This window comes from Doryrhamphus excisus, chromosome 3 (genome assembly GCF_030265055.1).
Source record: "Doryrhamphus excisus isolate RoL2022-K1 chromosome 3, RoL_Dexc_1.0, whole genome shotgun sequence".
Classification (NCBI taxonomy): domain Eukaryota; kingdom Metazoa; phylum Chordata; class Actinopteri; order Syngnathiformes; family Syngnathidae; genus Doryrhamphus; species Doryrhamphus excisus.
This window is the reverse complement of record NC_080468.1, coordinates 8187884-8215490: the sequence shown is the minus strand read 5'-3', so window position 1 is coordinate 8215490 and position 27607 is coordinate 8187884. Positions and strand designations below refer to the sequence as shown.

General features: G+C 40.7%; 1 protein-coding gene across 1 annotated transcript in view; it reads left to right on the top strand.

Moving 5' to 3' along the window:
* Positions 1-27002, top strand: part of epha4b (eph receptor A4b) — a 119060-nt gene extending 92058 nt beyond the window's left edge. The window contains exons 11-19 of the mRNA XM_058068979.1: positions 4468-4535; positions 5047-5172; positions 5269-5454; positions 17596-17657; positions 19789-19998; positions 21397-21546; positions 21707-21900; positions 23200-23337; positions 23430-27002. Coding sequence (XP_057924962.1) covers positions 4468-4535; positions 5047-5172; positions 5269-5454; positions 17596-17657; positions 19789-19998; positions 21397-21546; positions 21707-21900; positions 23200-23337; positions 23430-23529 — 1234 coding nt within the window. The 3' untranslated portion in view covers positions 23530-27002. The remainder of the gene's footprint in view (positions 1-4467; positions 4536-5046; positions 5173-5268; positions 5455-17595; positions 17658-19788; positions 19999-21396; positions 21547-21706; positions 21901-23199; positions 23338-23429) is intronic.
* The last annotated feature ends 605 nt before the right edge of the window (positions 27003-27607 follow it).

Genomic DNA, 27607 nt, shown 5'->3' with positions numbered 1-27607 from the left:
CCAAGAAAAGAACAATGGTATATACTTTTTTTCGGTAATATTTTCAAAATATAAAAAAATGTATTTAAATAATTTTAATTAATTAAATATATAATTAAATATTAAATTTTTAATTTTCATTACCTTATCGTATTATTGACTCCTTTTCAGCTACAAAAATAATGTTGGTAGGTCTTCATTTAAATGAACACCGCCCCCCTCCAAGGACAACCCCCCCCCCACACACACTATTTGAGAAGCACTGGCCTAAATTAAGTATTTTCAAGCTATTGGCTAAATAAACGAAAATGCAAATGTAAGGTATTCAGAAGACACATTTAAAGATTAGATATGTAGTATTCTACACTGGTCACTAGGTGTCACTAATATTACTGTTGGAACAGGTGTGTTGTGTAGTTCTGAGCTGCATGTTGAGTTACAGGAAATAAGGAAATTTGGAACTTGGAAGTCCTCAATTGTTTATACTGTGTTTTCAGCATCTGCTTGTAAGTCACTGTGACCTGTATCTATTTCAAATAAAAAGGTTGACTACTTTACTAATTTACCGTATTCAGTCTCCCATGTATGTTATTTATGATATTATGCAGCTGAATAACTATTCATATATTATGTTAACATCTCAGACACCTAGTCTGGTAGCTGTAATGAGTTTTTAGGGATGAATTGATGGGCAATAAGCTTTTTTAGTCAAGACAGTGAATGATATGCTGCTTATGGCTTTACGTGACTCAGCTCATTTGCATGTCATGTTAAACTTGGCTATATTTGGCTGAAAATACATGTACTTTATTTTTACAACTTGTCAATGCATTGCCTTATGACACAGTGAATACCCTGTACATAACAAGGTCTTGTAACGATATATAATAATATGTGCAATGTTGGGAAATGCAGTCCGGTGGTGGAGCCTTGATTAGCTGACTTCATGTGGCTTTCAAGTGAGGTTGTTACACCAGACATAGTTGACAGGGGAAAACAAAAGCCGAAGCCGTGACAGGTTTTATGCCATGTTTAAGACTGTAGCGCTAATGATTCATGACACTTCTAACGAGAGAGGAGAAATGAGTCTGTCTGTAATTACTATGGAAATGTGTTCATTTCCCATCAGACATACTCAGTCACATCTGCAACCATGCACCGGCACAAACACACACACACACATACACACCCACATCTAGATGCGGAGCAACAGAAATGTGCTGTCAGTTTCACAGAACATGTATGTCCCCATGGGATCATCACAGAACTGTGACTCATGTCCCCCATTCACCATATGTTCTACACACGTGCCCTAAAGCGGTGTGTGTCATGGGGGTAATGATCGTCTCACGGTGTGTGAATGGAGCCCAGCTGATAACCAGGTGACACCCTCCCTCTTACACCGCCTTCATCTCAACTTCCCCCAAATACCAGTATGTCCGCATGTGTGTGTGTGTGTGTGTATTCCCAACTGAGTATCCAAGCAGTCAGCTGTGTAAAACTGACACATGATATTCAAACTCCAAATGCTGTGATTTAATGAGCAGAGCCATCCAAAGGCTCTCATGACTCCCACAAACCAAAGGCTGGACTGCACTGTATTTGCTTAAGGAGTAGATACATAATGATATTGTGAGGCAGTTACACTTTCTGGCACTTCACTCAATGTACCATATTGAATGTCCTGTCCCCAAAAATGTGATTGCGGAAACATTTAGTATCTTCACAGTAAATTTTCATGGTGATAAACAAATGTGATATGAAATCTGAATTGAATATGAATTCAGTGCAGTTATTATATTTTAATGGAAAGTCCTTGTTGTTGTTGTGTTGCTCATACATGCACATTAACACTCATTTTACTTTACTAACTTTGTGCTATATTTATGTCATTTATCCACTGTTTTATTCACTGTTTGCATGTCTGTCTTACCCTAATGTACTTTACAGACTGGTTACTGCTTTAACTGTTTAACTTTAAAAAGAGGTGGCCTTTTCGATAAGTAAATGAATCTAATACAAGTAAAATACGCTTAAATTGACCCACTACGTAAGGGACATTGACTCGCATGTGCATGGGTCATGTACTAAAAGATTATTGAATATATATACAGTGAATATCAAGGGCCCTTAGATTGATCCTTGGGGTAGCCCTACTGACCTGAGCCGTTGCATGTACGTATGTTATATGGCTGTTATGTCTCCATGTGTCATCTTCTAGTGGATATTCTCACGGTGAGGGGTTTGAACAGGCCTCTCCACCCAACCAAACTGGAGTCCGTCATGCATCACACAGCAGAGGCTATGTTCTATTTAAATCATTTTTAGCACATCATTACGTCAAACTGCTCTTTTTATTTTACGGCCTGAAATATTTGTGCTAAATCTAAAAAAAGCAGTGAGCCTTGCATGTTTATGGGCGATGGGGGCTGTTAGACTCCTGTTTCAAGCTACTGCTCAACACAGTGGAAAAACACACTGACAAGAAACACACACGCTCACTGGTATGATTCCCCCTGCAAGGTCGCTGTAACACAATAAGTTAAACACTTCCTCACAGGCTTCAATTGATCAATTGATCAATATTTTGGTCGTTGCACAGACCCACGTAGGGTGTGTGCACATACAGGCAGAGGGGACGTAAATAGGGTGGAAGATGTGTGTCTGTGTGTGCGTGTGTGTGTGTTAGAGTTTGACCCGTAGTAAATCTGGAGGCGGTCATGGCCAGAGGGGCTCTTGATCGTTAATGCATTGGATCAGGGTGTCTCTATAAGAACATCTGTGACTTGCACAAAAACTCAATATTTGGTAATAATGGGAGTGTGAAACTGACAGACGGAATAAGAATAAAGTGTTTTTGTATTTTTAGAGGCTAGCACGAACTAACACAGTGAATAAGTAGTCTCTTTGGATAATTGTACACAATAGGTACTGCCTTTTTATTTGCGTGATTCTGGCTTTGTGTGGGGATTCTTTAAAAAAGTAAAAATACACATGTAAGATAATAACTATATTTAGTTATCTATGAGTTTGCGTTTAAATTATTTGCGTTATTATTATTCCAATATATTCAGTAATCCCTCATTAATTGCAGTTAATTGTTTCCAAACCCAAACATGATGAGTGAAATTTCCATATAATAGGATTTATTCATATAAATGGAATATTTACATAGTTGGAACATAGAAAACCTGTTTACGGACTTCTCGTTCTTTCTGACTATTTCATATGGAGAATGAAAGAGTGAATTTACTCCCATCACAAACTTTGTGTCATACAGATGCTTTTCTCTAAACCATATTCAAACTACAACCGTTTGAAATAACATTAAAATGAATATTTTCTTGAAAAAAACTCAGAAACTGTTAACTCAGATGTACAATTTGCTATATTTAAGTATGCTGGAATTTACACTGAAAAAATTAAATTGATCTTAAATTACGTGATGTCTGTGAACATAACACCTCATCGCTCATAATAACACAGTTTTAAGTGTTATTCAAATATTGTACTACAATTAAAGAGACTATTGTTAGACAAAGAGGTTTGTGCCGTTTCTTGATTGACATAATCAGTTCATTTAGAGCTCTTAATGCAATACATACAAAAGTATGTATCACCCTGTGCTGTCATGTATCTTTCTCTTCATTAAAAACAGTAAGTGGGCATATTTTAGACATTGTTCTAAATGGTAATCGTTTAATTTTAATTAATAATTAATTAATGCAGAGCAGATGAGCTGATGCCTGCCCTATCTTATTAATTTTTTGGTGGTGCACATATATAGCAGTCTGTGTCTTTGACTTACTGATTTGCAGGAGAGTGTTTGTAATGTTTGTCAGTTGATTGTTTATACTTGGGTAAATTTAGGAATACTTCCTTGCCCTCTATGCTACGATTCTGTGGACGGAAAAAGTCAATTCATGCATTCGTTAAGGGGATGCTGCTAAGAGGTGGAAATAAAAAATAAAAAGTAAATAAATAAGCTGATTCATGAATTAATTGAATAAATAATCGACCGATTAATCAGTTATTAAAATAATCCATATTTTCCACCCCAGTGTAAAATACTACATACAGTATCATTGCCAGTATCTTTGAATGCATCTTCCGAATGCCTTATGTTTGTATTTTTGATTAAAATAAGTAAACATTAGCTTATTTTGCTTGTAATAGGCCATATTTAACCATGAAACAACATCATCTATTAATATAAAGTGAAGCCATGAAGTTTGAACCGCAAAGTGACGAAGGACGACTGTATTTGTTATTTTCAATCTAATGCAGTTTTTTGTACAATGTGATATTGGGTTATTTATACAATGGGATTTTCCAAGCACACCGAAGGATGAAGAGAAATGTGAAACCTGCAATATGCAATGATGTTTAATTGTTGTCTAGTGGAGTCTAAAATGAGCATGTGTGGGTTTTTTTGGTCTGTGAGTGTACGCATCAGGATTATAACGCAGATGGTTATTTGTTTGTCAGGCACTGTGGGTATATCAAAGCCAAGCAGGACCCCGATGAAGAGAAGATGCAGTTCCAGCATGGCCGAGGTAATGACACAGCAATGTTACATGTTAATGGCCTTCACACACATAGAGGGATGCATAATTATTGATTAAAAAACATGTTTTGACATGGTACTTCTATAATTAGCATGGATACTAATGCAGTGCATTTCATTAAAACAAACTGGCTCAAGTTTTATTACAAATCTTGTTTCATTCAGACACCTCCACTGAAACATTGGTGACATTTATGTTGGAAAAAACATTTTTTTGCATAAATATCTTGTAGGACAAAGTTCCTTATGGGTTCCTGTTAAAATGATGAGTCATTTTATCACCACATTCTGCATAACAAAGTAGTTATGTGTCTAATTATGCCATCATTTTAACACCATCTGAGCAAAGTATTTTACCACGGACAGTCTTACTGCAGAGATGGCAAACACACAACTTTTATTAAACCCCATAAACCCAGTGTGCTCCTTTTCCTTGAACATTTATGAGATTTAGACACAAAATTGATGCATTCTTTTGCTGGATATTTGCATGTTCACAGTCAAGCTCCCCGGCAGTAGGACCTACATCCATCCACACACCTACGAAGACCCCAACCAGGCTGTCAGGGACTTCGCTAAAGAGATCGATGCTACTAATATTCGCATAGAGAGAGTTATTGGAGCTGGTATGTTAACATCTTGAAAACATATTCATGCATTTTCCTCCAGGGTGTTTTAAAAGAAATAGTCTGGCTTCACTTTAAATCCAATATGATATTTAGGAGAGTTCGGGGAAGTGTGCAGCGGGCGGCTTCGTGTGCAAGGAAAGCGTGAGATCTACGTGGCCATCAAGAGTCTAAAGGCGGGATACTCGGACAAACAGAGGCGGGACTTCCTATCTGAGGCTTCCATCATGGGGCAGTTTGACCACCCGAACATCATCAGGCTGGAGGGCGTCGTCACGAAATGTGAGTCATGGTTTTATATGTGTTTAGCCGTTAATGTAATCATACGCACCCCTGGTTTTTACCACGTAGTAAGCAGCAGCAGGTGTGTGACTGTGTGCCACGCAGAAGAGCTGACCCTGGATCTGATAAAAGCGGTATTACCATGGTAACACCTTCATAAAGCATGGCAGTGGCGACAGTCTGCGCCCCTCAAGCAGCCACTTGTTTACCTCACATGATTGTGTTAGAGCTATCGTGTGTGTGTGTGTGTGTGTGTTGGGGGTGGGGGGTTGAGATGGGGGGGTAGATAGACACAGGCCTGGTTCAACAAGATAGCTGATTGGTTATCTGTGGCCCTCGCTCTCATAATCACTCTCTCTCTCTATCTATCTGCTTGTCTCATATGTCCATCTCACACTCCTGCCTTCTCTCTCTCTCTGTGTGTTCATCTTATCTTCTCATTTATCGCTGGCTCTTATTCTCTCCGTCCGCTGCCTCTTTCAGTCTGTCCTGCACTGCTCTTCATCTCGTATTTGCTGCCTTTTTACCAGCTCACTTTGTCACAGTGAAAAGACACCCTTGTTGTTGTTCGAAAACTCATGATTTCTCATAGTGGTGTAGAATATTTAATATAACTTATTTTTTCTTTGATAGTGTGTGAGGGACGTGTGGCACGATTGGTGCGGTTGGTGAATTTTCCGATTTACATTGACAATGTACACAAAAATCTTGACTTGGTATGCTTATATTTCCTGGATAGCATACAATATGACACACGTCTTTTTCATGTTGCTAATAACGATATGCCCAATCACACATAAAGCTTGAGATTGGGTGAAATGGCTTACATGTTAACTTGGCTAAGGTGTGGTCATACAAACAGGGCGGAGAACAAATCATGACGTCATTACCGAGAATATGCATCATGAATAAAGTTGCTATGCAAAAGGCCTCTAACTTACTGTTGATATTGTCACGCCCTGTGTGGGTTCCCAGGTGACAGTTTGTCTATGTTCCCTGTCTGGGCTTTGGTTTCCTTTTTGGACACTCTTATTTTGTATTGGACTTCCTGTTTCCCCGAGTCTGCCTTGGTTGTCCTTATGTCCCACACCTGTCTCTAATTTGTGCTGTCTATTTAGTTCAGGTGTGTGCCTCGCCCTGCGTGGGATCATTGTCGTTTGTCCGTCTGCTACCTGAGTTGCTTTTTCTTCTGCTGCTGTTGCACAGAGTAAATATTATTTACCTGCATTTGGTCCTGCTCTCTGCATCCTGGGGTCGAACCGTAAAGCAATGAAGCCCGACCGTGACAGATATTGTGACGATGGTGGCATTTTATTAACGAAACCAAGTGAGCCAACATGCAACTTCAAGTAAATGTGGAAAACAATGGCACAAACCCGCTCATGGGCCATGTGGCATTGAAGTTAATTGGTGTGTTCTGTTGACACGTTTAAATTGCTCACATAGACAAGTGCTCTACTTGAGCAGTATGTTTACGTATGGAGAACGGCAGATGCACACCTGGCCATCTGTGGCGCATTTCATTACAGGAAACACACATTTTTAGTTGCAAGTGGAAGCTAATTGTTGGAATAAAATACTTATTTTTAAAAATGAGTGAGGATGTACTCTGCAGTGCTCATCATGGCCAACTGTTCCCTCTCAATGCTTTGACTTTAACTCCTTTAACTCTAAGGAGAGAGAAGAAAAAGTTGTAAACACATTCACACATTAAATGCACACATAGTATAAATTCTTCAGTGGGACTCTGGCCAGCAACAAAAGAGCAACTGCATATGCATGAATATCAATAATTCATAACATCAATTGGATGTGGTTTTAGCCTCATGCATATTCATCACAATGCATTTAACAGATGAGAAACCATTCTTATTAATTGCCTCTTTCTTGCTTTGTCAAAATATTGTGGCCTTTGGTGTGCAGGATAGGGACTGTTTTTTTTTTTGACTAATTGAATTGTTTTGTTACTGTGACGAGCCTAATCAAAAATTAGAATAGACAACAGCGGTGGAACATAACACAAATGACTATAAATTGGTCTTTATGGTTATTGTTTGAAATGGCTTTTGACTGATGGTACACGCAGCATCAAGCTGTGTTAGCGCCAACATTACCGCTACTGATACAGTGCATATACTAGATATTTTCCAGCCCATAAAATGATCAAATAATGCATATTTATTATAAGATGGTGTGCTTGTATGTTCGTATCCCTCTACTTCTTTCGGTCCTGAGCATGTCCTTTTACAACAACTGTGTCTTTACTGCTCTCAATTTTAATCGCACACAGCAGTAATAGTAGTAGTGCACAGGACTCATGCTGCACTTTCTACAATCTGCAGAGTGTGCTCACATAAGAACTACTTGCTTCAATGGTAGCGTCAAGATCAAGGTTTTTCAAAATATATTAATAAATCATGCTGTTTTTGTGGTTGAATACAGCCTAGTATTACTCAAAATATATGCATAATAGTTAAGAACTAAACTAAACTAAGTTAAATTAACTAAAAATACAAATATATGGCATTCAGGCCACTAGATGTCAGTAATGCCGCTGTAATGTTCGGTGCGACACTTAATCGCTGGAACAATCGCTGGTCTTTTTCGACTGTTATGGCCGTAACCCATGCCATGCTGTACGTAACTCATCTCTGAACCCCGACCGCTACTTCGCTTCCGAACAGAACATATTTATAGCAACGCACAAAAGCACTAACATTATTCATGTCTCAAATAGCATATCAACTGTTATTATGTCTACTATATTGGATAATAGCAGTGCAAAGTTGTTAGTTCATTAGTTAGAGCAGGGGTTAGTAGACAAAAACAGATTCCCAATGTTCTGACTATGAAAAAAATGTCATTTATAAATAAGGAATTATACTTTGTGGAAATTCATCACTCATCACAGTCTGGTCTGGAATCAATTAACCACGATAAACGAGGTGTTACTGTCATCATTAAAACTTAACAAATAGGTCAGTAACCACTGAGACACTCTACCGTTTGTATTCTGGCGCCAAGGAAGGACTCTATTGTACCTTTAATGGATATATTACTTCTCACTCTCACTTTACCCAACCTGGTGTTGGTAACCACAGTTGCAACCTGCAGGGGGAGCCAGCAAGAGTGTCCATTTAATTGGCGTCTTTCGTACCTTTAACATTCATTTATTCCTCTTTGCCTGTCGTCACGGCACATTGAGAGGGTGATAGAGCTCCTCTGAAACAAATCTCACAAACTGAACCATCATTTTACAGGTCACAGACTAAGGTGTGTATGTGTGGGCTGCCTGGCTGGGTGGGGGGCAGTTCCTGATGGGTCAATAATTCCTTCAGGGCCCTTTTCCGTGGCAGCAGCTGGACCCTTCACACCACCCTCAGTACGCAATCAGGCAGGCTGACCCAGCATGTACTGGGTCTCAGGTGGGTTCAAGGGGGGTGAGTTACTAACTAGACTTCATGGTGGAAAAGGTAATTGCAGTAACAGTCGTGCAGAGCTTGGAGGAATAGTAATGTTTCTTTAATGCTTAAACCATTGATTTATTTATATGATACCAGTTTAGAAAATACAGCATGTAAGCACAAAACAAGCAATATGAAAACATGCACTAATAGCAAGTAATAACAAATGTTGACTGATGTGTACATAATTTCCATGCTCGTCATTGCATTTCATACTAATATCCAGATTTCACCTGACAAATAAACATAGTTAATGTACTTGAGCTGTGGATAATTAACTTCCTGATTAGTATTTCTGTATATAAATTAATGTAAGTGTCTCTTTTGTCCTATTCACTGCTTTATGAATATTTTACTGCTTCTTAGAGTGCCAGTGTAGGAAGGAATGTCAAATAAAGCAATTATACTAATTATAAATACACAGAAAAGTATCTCCAAAATCCACTGTGTTGCTTTACAAAACTTAAAAGCATTAAAATGTATTGTTATAGGTGACACTAAAAGAGAGAAAAGCCTTTGGTGTTTATTGTAATTCAGCAAAGTAGTATTTTGTGCATTTTTCCCCTCAATTCGTGCATTTGTTATCTTTTATGTGTGTGTTCTGTCAGCTTACAAGCACAGAGGCCTCAGCTCCCATGCCGGGTGCCACTCTAATAAGCTTCTGTGCTGTCTGTCATCTGATTGCCGCTATTGTTATGCTAATTGCAGGGCCACATGCAGGAAAAGAGGGAAAAAATAGACCCCCTTTCCTTCATCTGCCCCTCTACACATAAGGAAAACGCTGTAATCTGCACACCCCCTCCTCCCTCTCCTTATCATCTCCCCCATCTCTAATTTGATCCAGGAATGGCTCATGTGTTTTTAAAAGCGCTGCGACAATCAACTCATTGGAGAAAACCCTCAATTAGGGTGCTTGCATCAAACAGGTACGAGTCGAGATGCTCTACAAAGATGCAGTTAAAGCAGGAGAAACTGCACACAGGGTGTTTTTTTTTCTCATACTTGTCCTCTGTCTTTGAAAACTAGTGATTAGCTGTAAACCTGCATGTATAACAATACAAAGAAATGGTCTGGGATTATTATTCATATGCAAATCTGCGGTGACAGGACTGCAGAGGCAAATGAGGGGGAGTTAAGATAGGAGGAAAAGGTGATGATGGTTGCAGGATGGAGGGAAGATAGAGGTGGGATGGTGGATGAGATGAGATAGGATAGGATACAAGAGCAAGGAAATTAGACAAGATAGGACTTGAGAACAAATGAGGGCGTCAGCGAAGATATGTGCTGAGATTTGAGTGTGCAGGAGGGGCAGGAAGGCGAGAGGACGGATGCCAAGGAGATGAACGTGAGGAAATGAGAGGAGGAGAAGGTGGAGAGAGGAGAGGAGATAAGCTTATTGAGTTTCTGTCTACCTGTTTCACCACATGCTTCCCCCCCCCAACCCCACCGCCTTACATGGAGCTTCCCAGAGATCTTTCCTGTGTTTAAAGCATCGTATCATTTAGTCCAGGGTCTTAACATGAATAGTGCACTTATTTCATTTTCTTTTTTGTACTTTGGGCTTCATTCAATAACACCCCGATTCAGCCCTCACATGCACACACACACACGCAGCCACTCATAATATAATTGTATGCATGTGGACACACACTCTTCACTTTCATGAACACTCACAGCAGTACACGTGCACGCAACTACAGGCACTCTAATGAAATTTAGCAGGTACAATGCATGCGTGGTATCCTGGGGAAATACAAAAGCCACGCCCCATTGAACTCATCAGTCAGAGCAAGAGACACTAAGGCCCTGTTACCACCGGTAACGCTCCTGAGATTTTTCTGGATCGGCGATTCATTTTGGAGAAAACGACAAAATATCAGGAAAATGTCAACTGGGGTCAGTCATGCTAGTAGAAATATTCAGCTATTATCTTGGCGTGTTGGTAGCACTCACTTCTGGTCACGTGACGTTGACTGGTCGGTGACATCATAGTTTTTAGAAAATGTGGGTTACTTGTTGACATTGTTGTCAACCACAAGCCAGTGTTTTCAGATTTTCACACTAAAAATAGTGTTTCAGGGCACCCAGAATGCTGAAACGATAATATACTTTGGTATTTTGACCTGAAAACCTTTCCACGTGGATAGCCCATGAGAAACCAAAAGAAGGAGACTCATTTCATTGAAGAAGAAACTGAGGGCAGTAATAAGCCAGGCTCTTGAAGAAAGTTCAGATTTTATTGCAATGTTTGTTTGTGCATCCACAAACCCTCTCTTTTCAATTAAGTCGCATATAGTCGCACAGTACAGTCTACAAAAGTGAATTACAATCAGGTAGCATTAAGTGCAGTGGCTGTAGGCAACCTCCTGTTGTGGTTTTTATCAACCCCGCAAGATGGCAGTATCATTTGAAATATTATGGGTGGTCAACACCTCTGCATGTGCTTTAAAACGGCATATTCTTGTTTACATCTAACTCATTAGGGTATTAATGCTGACTGAGCAGTTTACTCCTCACTGCTATTACATGATATTGGTTGGTTCTACTGCTGCTGTGTTTTAAATTTTATACTGCTGGAACTCAAGGAGGTTTTAAGTAGAGCTTCAAAATGCCAAAAGAAAATAAAAGAAATGAAAGACAAAAAATGTTTTGAGTAAGCAATTTACTCCAAACAAGCTGAAATAGGCTGTTCATCAGATAATCAAATTCAAGTTTAAGACCAAATCTAAACAAAAGTCCCTCCCCCCCAAAAAATTGAAATACAATATTCATAAAATAAATCATTAATGAGTGAGTGTCTGCACCATTCTGATTTTTTCTGACCATTTTTGGAAACATCACTGGCCGTGCATCCCCACATGTTCTCAACTGGATTTAGATCAGGGGAACACACAAGACGGTCTAAAAGAGTAACATTAGTCCTCTGGAAGAAGTCCTTTGCTAGGCGGATATTGTAAACTGCAGAGTTGTCCTGCTGAAAAGCCTTCAGTCATGAGGAATACCCCCGCAACATCTCCACACAACCACCGTTTGACTCCCCTGCATAACCTGAAGCTCCAATGTTCCATTGAAAGAAATATATTTACATATGTTTCAAGGTATGTGTTTCAGGATGCAAACTTAATATCATTCTCACAAATGGCATATACAGTAAACCTCGGATATATCGGACTCGGATATATCGGAAATTCGCTCACAACGGACAGATAAAAAAGAAACAATTTTTCTGTAATGCATTTCCAATAAAAATTCATTGCATATATCGGATTTTTTATAACGGATTTCGCCTATTTCGGACAAAATCTCCAGTCCCGTTCCAATGCATTTCCATTAAATTTCCCTCGCATATATCGGATGGCCGCATCGTGGTCAATACGACGTCATTTGTAGCGTTGCCCAGGTACATTGGAAACATAGTCGAGGAAGTGCCTTTTTATAACGGATAAAATCCGATTTAGTACGCATATACCGGATATAAATCCGATATATGCGTAAAACGGACATTTTCTGGTATACGCATATAACGGATTTCGCTTATATCGGACAAAACCAGTGGGAACAATTGAATCCGATATATCCGAGGTTTACTGTACTATAATATGTTTCATTTTGGAGCCACACGCCTGCGCAGTGTGAAGGAAAGAAAGAGGGGGACACTACCCAAAACATTAGAACAAGACACAGACAGGGTTGCAATACAATAAGCCACCGGTGACTGATTTTGAAAGGCATTCATCAGCATATAACAATAATGAATATCGGCCAAGATACCAAGATAATGACAATACCCGACAGAAAATGACATTCAATCCACATTTTTGCAAAAAAAAAAAAACAATTTTAAAGCCTGTAGTCTTAAACTTTTGATCAGCTGATGAACAGTCTATTATACTTTAATGGTGGTTTGCTCACATTTCTTCTTTTTGCATATTGAAACTGTGCTTAGACCCTCCTGAAGATCCAGCACTGCAAAATATAAATTCTTGCAATGTTCTAACTAGTCTTAACATTTGGATCATTTTGTTTGCAGCGGTTTTAGGGGGTACTCACATTTGAATGAGTTCCAAGCATTCTATTCCACCCTCTTCCTGGTCTGAGCATGTAAGCTATACCCCACTAAAATACACACACAAAACAAAGAAGAACGTTATGTTACAAAACCAGGGTTTGGAAAAACATCTGATTTCACTCAGCAGTTCAACAGGAACATAGCAACAACAGCATTCATTTTTAAATCCTAAGATCTCTTTTGTGACGAGTACGTGCGACAGACATGCACATTATCCAGGCCAAAACAGCATTTTTTACTGTGTAACTTTCACTTTTTAATTGTAACTTTAATTGTGGCAAATTGTGTAGACCACCCTTGGTAACATATGCTAGCCGTTCCTAAATTTTTTGGTTGAAAAAAAAATGTCATTTTGAGCCGGTGACATACAGCTGTTTTAATATGTTTTCCTTTACACCCACTGCAAAGCATTATTCAAGTTAAAAACAAGTTGTTATATAAAATGACATTCTCTTTCCAAAAAAATACTCTCTTTACTAAAATGGCTCTCTTTCCAATTTTCACCTGCTTCCAATTAACACCCACCCACTTTGCTTTGGTAAATAAACTCCCTGGCTATAATTACAGCATTTACGGCAGGATTGGTTGTGCATGCTCTAATACTAGTTACTAGGAATAGTTGTTCCAGCTTTTGCCAATAGCAAGCCGTGTGAAGGCATGGAAAAGGGGGCATATTTCACACACAAACACTCACAGCGACACACAAGATTCTGATGATCGTCGTTTTACGGCCAAGAAAAGAAAGACAACACTTACTTCCACTTAATGAAGCGCCGTAAAGACGAGCAAACTTGTCTCTGATCCATTCAATGACACACTCCACCTGGCAGAATGTCAATAGCCAATCTGCAGATACACACACACAGGCCATTTAGCTCTTTGAATTATTTCTAAGCACGATGAAAAGCAATAAATGGGAGTGAATACGAACGTGATTAGTTAATTATGTGCTTTCAGGAGGAAATTGACAAGTGTTTGACGAGTGCTTCATGACAAGCTCCATCCTGCATGTGTGTGCTATTTTTGTTTGAAAAGTGGATGAAGTCGTTGTGCGAAATGAAAAGGATTCATTGTGTTGCAGTGTGTGTGTGTGTGTGTATGTGCATTGGAGTCAACGAGAAGAGCCGTGTGGTCTGTGTGTGTGTGTGTGGTCAACATTATTGGTAAGCTCTGTTATCCATCAATTGCAAGGATAATTTAGTATGGCAGGTGTCCAGATGATGGCTGCTGATGGTGTGTGTCACTGCAAGTGCGTGTGTTGATCGTGTAGACTGAGACAACAGGATGAATGTGTTTCATTGTACCTCTCTCTTCCCACAGCTAATACTGCGGGGCCTGCAGGTAATGGTCTATACTTCACTGGCAACAAATGAGTTTGCACACATGACACATGGAGCAGACACACAAAAGCCAGGTTTCATAGCCATAATTTATCCTGATTTCCTATAGAATGTCAGATTTTTACTCCTGTAGACAGGAAGGTAGCAGAAATGAGGATGCTGAGGTTTTCATTGGGAGTGACCAGGATGGATAGGATCAGGAAAGAGTACATCAGAGGGACATTACATGTTAGAGGCCTTGCAGATAAAGTCAGAGAGGCCAGACTGAGATGGTTGGGACATGTCCAAAGGAGAGATGGTGAATATATTGGTAGAAGGATGCTGCGTTTAGAGCTGCCAGGTAGGAGGCGTAGAGGAAGACCAAAGAGAAGGTTTATGGACATAGTGAAGGAGGACATGAAGGTAGTTGCTGTGAGAGACACAGATGCAGAAGAAGAAGGGTTGGATGGAGGAGATTGAATTTGCTGTGGCGACCCCTGAAGGGAAAAGCCCAAAGAGGAAGAATATTTATTTATATCTCAAATATTTTTTTATTTTTCATTCATTCATTCAATCATTCATTCATTTTCTACCGCTTTTCCTCACGAGGGTCGCGGGGGGTGCTGGAGCCTATCCTAGCTGTCTTTGGGCGAGAGGCGGGGTACACCCTGGACTGGTGGCCAGCCAATCACAGGGCACATATAGACAAACAACCATTCACACTCACATTCATACCTATGGACAATTTGAAGTGGCCAATTAACCTAGCATGTTTTTGGAATGGGGGAGGAAACCGCATTACCCGGAGAAAACTCACGCATGCACGGGGAGAACATGCAAACTCCACACAGAGATGGCCGAGGGTGGTTATTTATTTTTATTTATTAATTTTTTTTCAGTTGTTGATTTATTGATTTATTGTTTTCCCTTTACTTCATTTTTTTTGCTACATATTCAAATTTGTTTTCTCTATTATAAGATGGTAACATTCAAATACAGGAAGTGAACAAAGTATCAGTAATTGTTATGACAGAAGGGGTAGGATAAAGTAAGCTCTCCTTCTTCTGACTCCTTTTCAGCCATTTTGAATTGTGCAAGACTAATGCAACTTCAATTTAACTTGTTAAGCAGATCCGAAATAAACCAAACCGTTGCCTTGACCATTTATTTTCACTGAAAAGCCAACATACACACCAACACACAGATCACGAGCTGTAAAGAGTCACACTCTTTTCCATCAGAGTAAATCTGACACTAACTGTTGTTTGAGCACTTTTGTTGCATCCTTTTTCACTCACCATGCCCTGAAACCAGTTCTCCTTCACACATACACAAGAACGTGGACACAAAGCACCAAATACCACACAAGCACAAAGAAACACACAATCCAGGGACCGCGTGTAGATAAATGCGACCAGCAGTTCTCACCCCCAGCAGAAGAAAATCCAATTCTCTTTCACTTTTATCCCTGAGACTAATGTTACTGTCAAAGAAGACACCACCACTAGAGACCCCGTGTGTGTCCTTTGCGCTGTGTGTGTGTGTGTGTTTGTGTTTGCTGCAGTGAGATAGTGAATTCATTTAAGTTGATGCATTGCTGTCTTTACCTGCAATCTAACTCAAGGCCTCTGTGGTGTTGTTCTGTTTTTCCGTGACAAGATTGCCACCCCGGCTCCTTCGCATCTGCTTTCCATCTCCTCTCCTCATTCATATCTGTTTCTCATTTCTCTGTGTCATCTTCTGTTTCATTTGCTCACTCTTTCATCCAGTACTCCCATCTCCTTCCCTTTGTTTTTAATTATCATTGCCACTCTATCTCACCTCACGTCGTTGTCATCTGTTGTCCTCTTCTGGCCCTTCTCATCCCCGTCTCCTCTCCATCCCATTGCTTCTAATTCCCTCTCATTGCCATCACTTGTCCTCTCCTCTTCCTCTCCTTCACATCTTACTTTGCATTTCTTCTAATTCTCATTTCCTCACACCTCATTTCATGTTCTTTTTTCACCCCTTCCTTGTTTACTACAAATTCTCTTCACCTTCTCATGTGTTCTCACCCCTTTCCATTTCCTTTCATTGTCATCTCTTCTCCGTCCCTTCCCATTACGTCTTATTCCCATTGGTTTTGCATGTTTCCTCAACCTGTCCCCTTCTTTTTGTTTCATCATCCCCATCTCTTCTTCTTCTTGTCATCCACTTCTCCTTTCTTGTCAAACACCTTCCCTCCCCATTGCTTTGGATTCTCATACCAATTGCTTCTCATTTATTCACCATTATCTTCTAATTTTCCTCACTTCTCATCCCATCCCCCCTCCTTATTTCATCCCCAATTCATTCCCATTATATATTTTTCCTCATCTCATCTATTCTTCTCAGCTGTTCACATCTTGAGTCTCGTCTCATGTCCTCCCCGCCCTATCTTCGTCTCATTTTGTTTCAGTTTCACTGATTATTTTTCATTTTTTGAAGATGAAAATCATACTTCTTACTTTTTCTTGGCTCATGACATTTCCAAATCAACAAATTGTAAAAGGTCAAAGTAAACATTGCTGTCACTTCTCTTTCTCATTTAGGTCTTCTTTCCTTCTCATCTCTGCCACCCACCTTGTATTTCAGACTTTATCTGCACTTACATCTCAATAGCTTTGTTGTTAAATGAAACATCATAGCCACAACCTGTTGCCAATAAATACGATAAACACACACACACAATATTTAGTGATTGGCAAAGCAGGGGTGTCGGGGGTCATCAGCAGGGACAACTGCTGTTTTTATCCCATGTACTATGTGTGTACGTGTGTGCATGATTGCGGCTACTTTGTTAATCATTTGTAAGCCCTAACAGATGCCAAGCAGGGGAGCAGAGGGCACAGGGCCTGTCAGTCAACCTTACTCACACATACATGTGCAGGTGCACAGCGATCCAACCGCAACAGCCCCACAGCCACACCAGCCTTCCCTTGAGGCTGATTAGTATGCATGAGATCTCAGGAGGACCCCTAAAACCCTCTCATACACACACATAGATATTGTGGTGGATCGGTCCATTCTAATTATCTCCTGGCGTTTATGGAGAGGCTTGATTAGAAGCTGTCACTGTGACTGATGACGACACGCCACGTTATCCCCCAGAGAGACACAACCGGGGGTGGGGATGGGGGGATCATAGCTAAGAAGAAGGCTGGTCACAGCTGTGGGCTGCACCACTTCTTCTTCTGTCCTCTTTATAGTCCACCTCTTTGTTCCACATAATTGCATGTCATTACAGCTTCCTTGTTATGTCTCTTTTTAGGTAAGCCGGTGATGATCATAACAGAGTTCATGGAGAATGGATCACTGGACACCTTCCTCAAGGTGAGTCACAATGGCTGCTTGCTTCAGCAGGAAGTAACACAGCATGCTCTGACATTCAAGATCACGGCTTTAACCCCTTTTGTAATATGATGTCCCCGCTGTAAAGTGGTCCAAATTATACTTTGTTCACCAAGGACTTCATTTGGAAAATAGTTGAACTCCTGTTTCAGTCACTTCTTTATTTTATCATAACAGATATTATTTTTTTTAGATCACAGCAATAGTAAACACCCTTTAAAGTTACACTTAAGGTAGAAACTACATGAAATGATTATCTAGACTAGAGGTCTCAAACTCATCTTATGTATATAGGGGCTGATGGAGTGGGCGCCTGGTTGAGGCTGGGTCGTATCCAGTATCCATTCATTCATTTTCTATACCGCTTATCCTCAAGAGCCTATCCCAGCTGTCTTTGTGCGAGAGGCATACACCCGTACACCCTGGTCTGGTCGCTAGCCAATCACAGGGCACATATAGACAAACAACCATTCACACTCACATTCATACCTATGGATAATTTGGAGCCGCCAATTAACCTAGCATGTTTTTGGAATGTGGGAGGAAACCGCAGTACTCGGAGAAAACCCACACACGAGGAGAACATGCAAACTATACACACAGCGATGCCCGAGGGGGGAAATCGAACCCGGGTCTCCTAGCTGTGTGGCGCCAACCACTTGTACAGCTTGCAGCCCTGTATCAAGTATTCTACAAAAAAGGGATTACAAAAAAAAGTGCCAGTGGTACAATCTTCTGATTAGGTTGGCCAAGGAATTGTTTTCACATAATTTAGATGTAAAACATCAAAAGACAGATGTTACATATGTAGAATACCACAGCAGAAATAGCTGCCGTAGTAGAAATACTAACCATCAAACTAGATTAGCAAAGCCCTGACTGATTCATGTTACAAGAAAATCACTGGCGTGCTCCAGAGCATGGCCCAAAGCAAAATAAAGACCAATCTCATCAGCACCACTGAGGCAAAGTAAATGGGAAGTGACAGACTAAAACGACCAAAACGAAACACAGTTACAAAATGACACACTGGAAAAACAAAAAAATGTTGTGTGTAGCAGTTTGTATTTTAATGAGGGTCGTAAAGAGTGTCCACAGTGCCTCAATATAATAATGTTTTATGTTTTTTACAGCTGATCTGTGCTCCAGGCATCCATATGTGTCTTTAATTATGCTGACCATTTATTAAACAGCCGTCCCTGAGAAAATACAAAACCACTGATCTGTCAGGGAAGGTCCCCCCCACCACCACCACCATTATTCTCATCTTACTACCCTCGTTGTTTTGCCTTCTCACTCATCCACAATTACAACAAAAGTGTGCAAGTCTTTACTTATATTTCCATCTTTCCTCATTAGTCTCTTTCCCAGGTTTTTCTACCCTTTCTCTCAAACAGCCTGGCATTACAATGTGGTGGGCAGATTGATAGAGGAAGTCTGTAGGTTTGTTAGACACTCCAATCAATCAGCATCTAACAAAACCACCAGCTAATTAACTTACTATGCAGCTGCTCAGGGGCGGGTGAGGGTGGATGGCAAAGAAGTATAGTTGTTGGTAAAAGGGGGTGTGTGCAGATTCAGGAAGATGATGGATGCCGGATAGATGCACATACGGACACTGAATCCACATAATAAAGAGTTCTGTCTTGGAGACAAGAAACCAAGGAAAGACAGAGATGGATGGAGAGACATCGAAACAAAGGGAAGGAGAGATTAAATGAAGGGGAGAGGGTGACCGATAACATGGATGGTTTTTTAACGCGGGCCGTTGGCCCATGGCAGAAATAATTTGCAGAGGAAGGTGAGCTAGACTGCCATCGATCAACAGGCTTTGCTCCCTGCCAAAGACGCAAAAACTGGAATCCAGTGAGCTCCGCTTGAGCACATTCAGGGTCCTCCATTGCTTTCCAGTAGAAGAAATTCATCATTCATTGACACCCTGCAGATAGAGGCCAAAGGGCAAGGTTAGCCAGCGCCAAACGGCACCTTTTTAATTGTTGCTCAGGGACACTTCAGAGGGGTGAATTTCCCTGTGAGGATGTTATCATTACATCATCCCGCCGTTGCTCCATACAGTGTATTAATTCATCTTTCTCCTTGTCTCGCCCTGCAGAAACACGATGGCCAGTTCACCGTGATCCAGCTGGTCGGCATGCTGCGTGGCATCGCCTCAGGCATGAAGTACCTGTCAGACATGAGCTACGTTCACAGAGACCTCGCTGCACGAAACATCCTGGTCAACAGCAACCTGATGTGTAAGGTGTCTGACTTTGGCCTCAGTCGGGTTCTGGAGGACGACCCAGAAGCTGCATACACAACCAGGGTAAGACACACTTGTGTGGTCTAACACTAATGCTGCATTGTTGCTCCGGCGAAGAGCATATACAGTAGGTTGAGATAATTATCATGAAGATTAACACTCAAAGATCATTGTGTCATGTCATTATTGTGCCACAGCCCCATTTGAGCCACTAGGTGGTACTCAAATTAGCTACAAATCGCGGAGCGTCACCGGCTCACACAGTTGTGGTGGCCAACCAACTATACACACAGCAACACAATAGGTGGATTAAACAGACAAGACAATACCAATGCATAATGTAGAATATTAGCCAACTACTATGTGTATGTGAGTTCTTACCATGTATTTTCCAGCCATTTACAAAAACATATACTGTATTTCACGCTTTGGCTGGTTTGCCCAAGAATCCTTTGACTTGATAGATCTACAGTGTTCAGAATGCTAAACACTAGCAACCGTATCATACAGCAGCTGCATGCAAGGAAAGTTTTTTGGTCACATCACCATCCTTGCACAGAGCCTGACGTCAGTGAGTTAAGCTACGGCGGAGCAGCTCATCTAAAATGCCCACAAGGAGATGGCATTATTCATATGCATAGGAAGAACTGTCGAGGTTGTTATTTTTAATATGGCATTAGCATTGCCCTGGGAGGGGTGCATCAGCCGCAGACAGCTCTATTGCAATCAGACACACACCCACTGATGTCAGGAGACGTCAATGGGGAGCTGGAGGCGCTGGGAGGAAGGGGGGCGGGGCAGGAGACAGAGGTGAAGATGCGGAAGACATCGAGAGAGAGAGAGCGAGAGAGAGAGAGGAGCGGGAATCAAATAAGGCTGAAAGGGAACAAGGGAGGGGATCCAGTGAGAGCAGTTAAGAGATAACAGAGGATGTTTGGGGACGGGCAAGGGGGCGATGGAAACAAAAGTACAGTGCAGAGTCACTTGGCAGCTTTGTCTTCTATTTGACTTTGACCATGCAGAGACAGGGAATGCTTGGTGGTGCAGAGGCAAGGGCCGCATGTTAAAAGGCTGACTGGAGCCTTGGTGGTAATATATACAGTATATATTATGTGTGTTTGTGTGTGTGTTACATTGAGCGAGAAGGCAGGGGTCTCTGTTGTGTCTATACAGTGGGGCTTTATAGAATGTTTTTGATCTGTGCAAGCACATCAACAACAAGCATGAAAGCAGAAAAGGAAATTTGGCAGCACTAGGACGACGTGCAGGAGTGAACACATGGATGCCCTTGATGACAGCACAGCACTCAGCTTCCCTGCAGCCTCGGCATATTATTGCTTTTCCTTTATTACACCACCAAATCCCCATGACTCAAACAGCATTTTAATATTTACACTATATCAAGCATCAAATTCAGGGTGACATATTTTGTGTTGCTAAGAAAATCTTAACTATTTACAGGGAGGGAAGATCCCCATTAGGTGGACAGCTCCAGAGGCCATCGCCTACAGGAAGTTCACCTCAGCCAGTGACGTATGGAGTTACGGTATTGTCATGTGGGAGGTCATTTCATACGGCGAGAGACCCTACTGGGAGATGTCCAACCAGGATGTGAGTTACAATCACATATGCAAGCTCATGCCTCAATGATAACCTTCACACACCATTAAAGTTGTGGTACTGTTGGGGATTAGCACGCTGTAAAACACTGCACAGAAAACTATGCATTCAGCTCCACTTAAACCTGATGTGCTTGCCTCCTTCGTTGTAGGTTATCAAAGCAATAGACGAGGGATATCGTCTCCCTGCACCCATGGACTGTCCGGTGGTGCTGCACCAGCTTATGTTGGACTGCTGGGAAAAAGGACGCAGTGAGCGACCCAAGTTTGGCCAGATTGTCACAATCCTGGACAAGCTCATCAGAAACCCTGCCAGCCTCAGAGAGCTGGCCAACAGCCCAGCAGGGTCAGTTGGACAGAGCTGAAAACATAATTACTGCTTTAGATTTCATTTGCAACCTATTTGAGGGCTAGAAAACAGTCTCATTTTTCAGTCTCATTATTGCTGCTGAGAAACAAGTACAGGGATGTTGCAAGCAGATGCTGACCACAAAAAAATTAGACCAGGGGTCTCAATTAGACCAGGGGTCTCAAACTCGCGGCCCGCGAGACGCTAGTTTGAGGCCCCCACCTTGATACCAAAGTTTAATGTTGAAATGACAGCTTAAAGCTGTGTGCACACCGGACACAATTAACATGATTTTGCCCCGCCCATACTGTTACCCTACCCTGTTACCCCGCCCTGTTTTGCTTTGGATTAGCAATGAAGCTAAAGGCTTATGATGCTGGGTACAAATAAATGCAGGAAATTATTTGGAATAAAAGGGAAAATACACGTCAAGATAAAGCATCTCATCAAACATGTTAAAGTTACCACGCTGCTCCCAGATGGAACTGGGTACGATGCTAACTTGCTAATTGGGTCAAATTATTAAGTTTCATTAATGTTCATGTTAAAGGTTAAATAACTGTTAATACTGTACATTTGAATCTGAAAAAAATAATTTCTTTACCAATTGTATGTGGTTTCTTACGTTTTTCTTATTTGCTGTTTTATTATTATTTTACTTATTTATTACTGATTGATTGATTTATTGTCTTTATTCTTAATTTGTTTATTTCTTTTTTTATCTTATTTTGTGTATAGAAAAATAAAAATTAAGATATTTGAGAACAGTGGAATGTTTTATCAGATATTTTGGTGTGGAAAACCGGAACCAAAGTACGGAAAAAGTGTAGGGTATAGCAGAAGCAAAAGCATTGAAGATAGTTTTTTTAATTTATTTTTTTCCCAGTTTTTAAGAAATGCATTTTGGGTTTTTTTTTGAAAACCTGATGCGGCCCGGCTTCACCCAGAACCTAGCTCCGGTGGCCCCCAGGTAAATTGAGTTTGAGACCCCTGGATTAGACGAATGCCATAGTTCGCACAGTCAAAAAATTGTACATCCAGTTATGAAAGTTATTTATATTTGTATCTTATTTCATTTAGCCAGTTTTGTGCTTCAGAATGCTTAATTTAGGCAAAATAAAGTAACACTTGCTCTAATAAAAAGCAGTGTTCGACCACAGTAGTATTTATTTATTAAAATGTTTTTTGGAAAAGCAGTGATAGTGAAGCCACAATGTTTGAAACTCAAAGTGCTAAGGAACGGCAGTACACAGACTGTGCAGATGGACCAATCTACTGTGCTTTGTATCTCAACAGTGAGGAGCCAACCACTCCAGAATTCAGCGTGAACACAGTGGATGAGTGGTTGGAGGCTATTAAGATGGGCCAGTATAAGGACAACTTTTCCAGTTCTGGTTATGTCAGCTTAGACTCAATCCTCTACATCAGTATCAGGTGAAGATGCCGTACATATTGAATGATCAATAACTCATTTAAAAGAGGTTCTTCTCAGAGTTATACACCTGCTTTTTTTGTATTCCTTGCAGTGAATTGTCCAAAATGGGTGTGACACTTGCCGGCCACCAGAAGAAGATTTTATCAAGTGTGCAAAGCCTGCAGACCCAGGGGACACACATCCAAGTATAACACTTTCCACATTAATGCACACTGAGACAGAGCCAAGAAGGTGGACGCTTGTGTTAAGATTACCACCACTAAAACGGAGAAGTCGACGTATACTCTCTGCTTGCTCCTGCATTGGTTTTGTTAGGAGGACAACAAGGACACCTGAATCCTTCACATTCTTGCACCGTTCCTTCCCACTTTCATGGACACTACCAGCTTTGGAGTCGCAGCAGCAGCAGCAGCAGTAAAAGCACCGATATGGAGCAACACCTAGAACATTCATTTACATCACTCAAAGACTAAGAAAGGAATGACAAAAAACTAATTAGAATCTAAATATCATGACTGTCTGTGAGGTCTACGGTTGGTTTTGTTGTATTCTTATTTCTGATTCAATGTACATGTGTAGATATATGTTTATAGGGGTGGTGTGTCCCACCCCTGTTGAGATGGACCTAATGTTTGTATTGGTTGGGAGGATTTCTCAGCGATGCGCAGATGAGGGAGCCAAGATCCTGAAAGACATGAATGTTTGGGTGTGAGGTGGGAGACAGAACTGGACCTAAAGTCAGATGGTATAATGACGGGTTACACTTGACAAGGACAAGGGCTTCCCTCGTGATGGCAAGCAGACACACTTCCATCAAATTATACTTCATGATGTGCAAAGAACATTTTTCTTCCATTACACTGTTCCAGAGCAATGTAGGTCATCAGAGGCATTTGCCCCCTTGAAGATAGTAGTGTTTTCCCCCCAAACAACCTCTTAAAATGAAGTCATTATTTAAACCTCATAAACAACTTATTTAAATCAGTCGCTGGGTAACTTTGACAGCAAAAGTTATCAGTTGATTTTCTGGTGAAAAATAATGATTTAATATGTTTTATTATATGGAAGTCTAAAGGACAGAGAGTGGCATAAACGTACAGTATATATGATTGTATCATAGTGTAAAATATGTACAGCGTTGATTTCCAATGTTAGAATGTTTGTAATGATGATGATGCTTTTATCATTATGAAAAAGAGATGTTGGAGTGCTTGTTGAGGGGAAGGTCATGAAATGGGAAAAAAATGAAGGTTCTTTATTTGTTTGAACGAAGGAATGTAGCATGGGTGAAAAGTCTGATCTTTAATTAACAGACGACAATGACCGCAGTTTCTAACACAGAATGAGTAGAATGGGCTTTACTTGATTTCTAAACAGGATTCCCATTGCATTTGCTGGTTTTACATACATACAGACAACTCTGATGTGCACAAGGATTCTCGTTATTATGCATATAATATGCATATGCATATATACAGTTCACCAAACTCACTCCCAAATTGTCTAACCATGAAACCCAAATGTATAAAAGTCATAAGTGGCCTACTCGGCTTTTTCCATTTACAACATGGATATGTATTTAAACAGCAATTGAGGGGTTGGATGTTATTTTATAGCCTCTTGCAAAATCAAACATAGAAATCACATTGGACAAAAAAAAAGCTTTCACTGCCAATTGAGGATGTTTGGGGATTCTTTTGGCTCATTCTATTCATGCAAAAGTAATAGAAATATAATTTGAAGATAAATGGACTGTCCTAGGGCAAGGAATCTTAGTAAGTGAACCCATTTTCTTTAGCAATATGTACATATATACCTCTATTTTTATTGTACAGTTCCTCCACCTTGCAGCATTCCATTTGGAAACTCAAATCTACAAACAATTGAATGTTTTGAGAGTTTAGTATCAGGCGTTGGATTAACCCCATTTAATACCGTACTGGGGGCTCCACGGTGGTTAGCGCGCAGGCCACACAGCTAGGAGGCCCGGGTTTGATTCCCCGCTGTGCAGTTTGCATGTTCTCCCTGTGCATGTGTGGGTTTTTCGGTTTCCTCCCACATTCCAAAAACATGCTAGGTTAATTGGCGACTCCAAATTGTCCATAGGTATGAATGTGAGTGTGAATGGTTGTTTGTCTATATGTGCCCTGTGATTGGCTGGCGAACAGTCCAGGATGTGCCCCGCCTCTTGCCCGAAGACAGCTGGGATAGGCTCCAGTATGCCTGCCACCCTCGTGAGGATAAGCGGTATAGAAAATGAATGAATGAATAAATACCATACTTACTGAAATATAAGGCACACCTGAATATATTAACTGCTCGACAGATTGATTAGTCTTCCACATTGATTTGCATTATCCTAAAATATACATTTTTCCCGAGTTGTCGACTCTTTGAGCCACTTTTTTGGTGGTTTTTTGGTTGCCCCCAGCAGCATAGAAGTTGGATGGACTATTGCCCCAAACGTATATGATTTTGGTTATGAAACACAACTGTGCTTATGGTTTTAGTACATGATCAGTACATGGGCAGATAATTATGAAGTTGAGAATAACTGGCCTAAAGTCTGCCCAGTGAAGGAGTGGAGCTTGGTGAACTAACTCTATTCTTTATGTCTTTTTAAAAAATGCAAATCAATGGAAAATAAATCACTACACACCGATAGCCAAATACACATCATGTATCACACTACTCCCAGCCACAGCAGTATTATGTATACCACTAACGTATTCTGACATTGTGAGCACGTTCTACTCATACTAACTTATGACTTCAAGGGGTTGGCAGAATTCCCTCAAATGCTTGGCCTTGAGAATGCCTTATTTTGCTGATCGTTTTGTTGGTCTGTAAAGGCGATGATAGAAGTAAAGTGTGTGTACAGGAAGTATTTATCTGCTCTTGAGATGATCTTGCATCAACACACTTATTTTCAAACACCAATAAATCTTGGTTTCGATATTTGGGGGGCGAGTTTGCATCATAAGGTACATAAAAGTTGCAGAAATTTGATGATGATGATGACTGTGTATGTGATTGGATCTACTGCAGTGGTTTCTTGTGTGAGCGTAAAGTGGGCCTCCCCTGGGAGAAGACTCCAGGTGGCACAGAAATATCAAGAAAAATATTTTCAACCCTGCTGTGTGAACTTCAGTTATGTTGAAAGATTTTTTTTTTTTAGATTTTATAGTGGTTGATTGTTAAACAGAGTCTGGGGTAAAGGAGGCCGCTGCCATATTATATTCTCCAAGGGGAGGCTCACTGTGCCACACTTTGAAAACCCATGATGAATTGTCTGTGTTGTCTTTTCTACAATTATAATTATGAATCATTTTTACAGTGTTTTCAACTCTAATTCCAGAATAATGATGATGACATGCCCACATTGATGCTTGAGCCTCAAAAATGTCCCGACTATTCACTAGGTAGAAGTCAACAACAGTACGGCTTGGTTTGGCTTGGTGATCTCACACAGTCTTTGTCCTCCATCTCCTTGATTGACTCTCACCGGAAGTTCCTCTCATTTCTCCTTTTTTTGGCCACCCAAATAATGTTGATGGACCACCAAGCTTCAAATTTTCCTCTGTCTTGCGTGTTGTAAAGGGTGTAGGCATTCTCATGTCTTTCTTGTTGCTGTAATAAATATGCTAATATTTCTAATTTCTCAGCCGCAGCCTGCATTGTCTCTTTCTTTTATTTTCAACACACTGTAATTCACACACACAATTCCAGAGAGAGTGTATAATAATTCAAAGTGCTTTTACAGGAAAGTAATATGAGAACCTGGCTTAATTATTTTTGCTGCGAAAAAGCCTCAAAGTATCAAATGTTTGGGTGAGTGCTGATCGGGCAGCATTATGGAGGAAAATATCCCTCAATATTTGTGCACGGCAAAATGTGTCCAACCTGCTGCCACATTGTGTGCTGTGGTCCTTCAGGAGAGATAATTCTGTCTCCTGGGACTGGGAAGGTCAGTGACTCCTGGCCTTAGTTAACCCCTTAATGCAGTGTCCCAGTTGCTGTCGCTCTATGTTACTGCCATTACACCTCATTTAGCCCATCATATTAGGCTCCCTATTCCCCTATCACTCGCTCTCTACCGCATAGACACACACACACAGGGCAAAACATACACAAATCCCTGGGACTGTTCTCCATTTCCTCAATATCTCTGTCCTACTACTCCCTACCGTAATCTTTCCACTGGCCTCATGCATTCCATCCTCTCCGTGCCTATCCATCGTGTGCAGGCAGACAGAAAGGTTGAGGCTC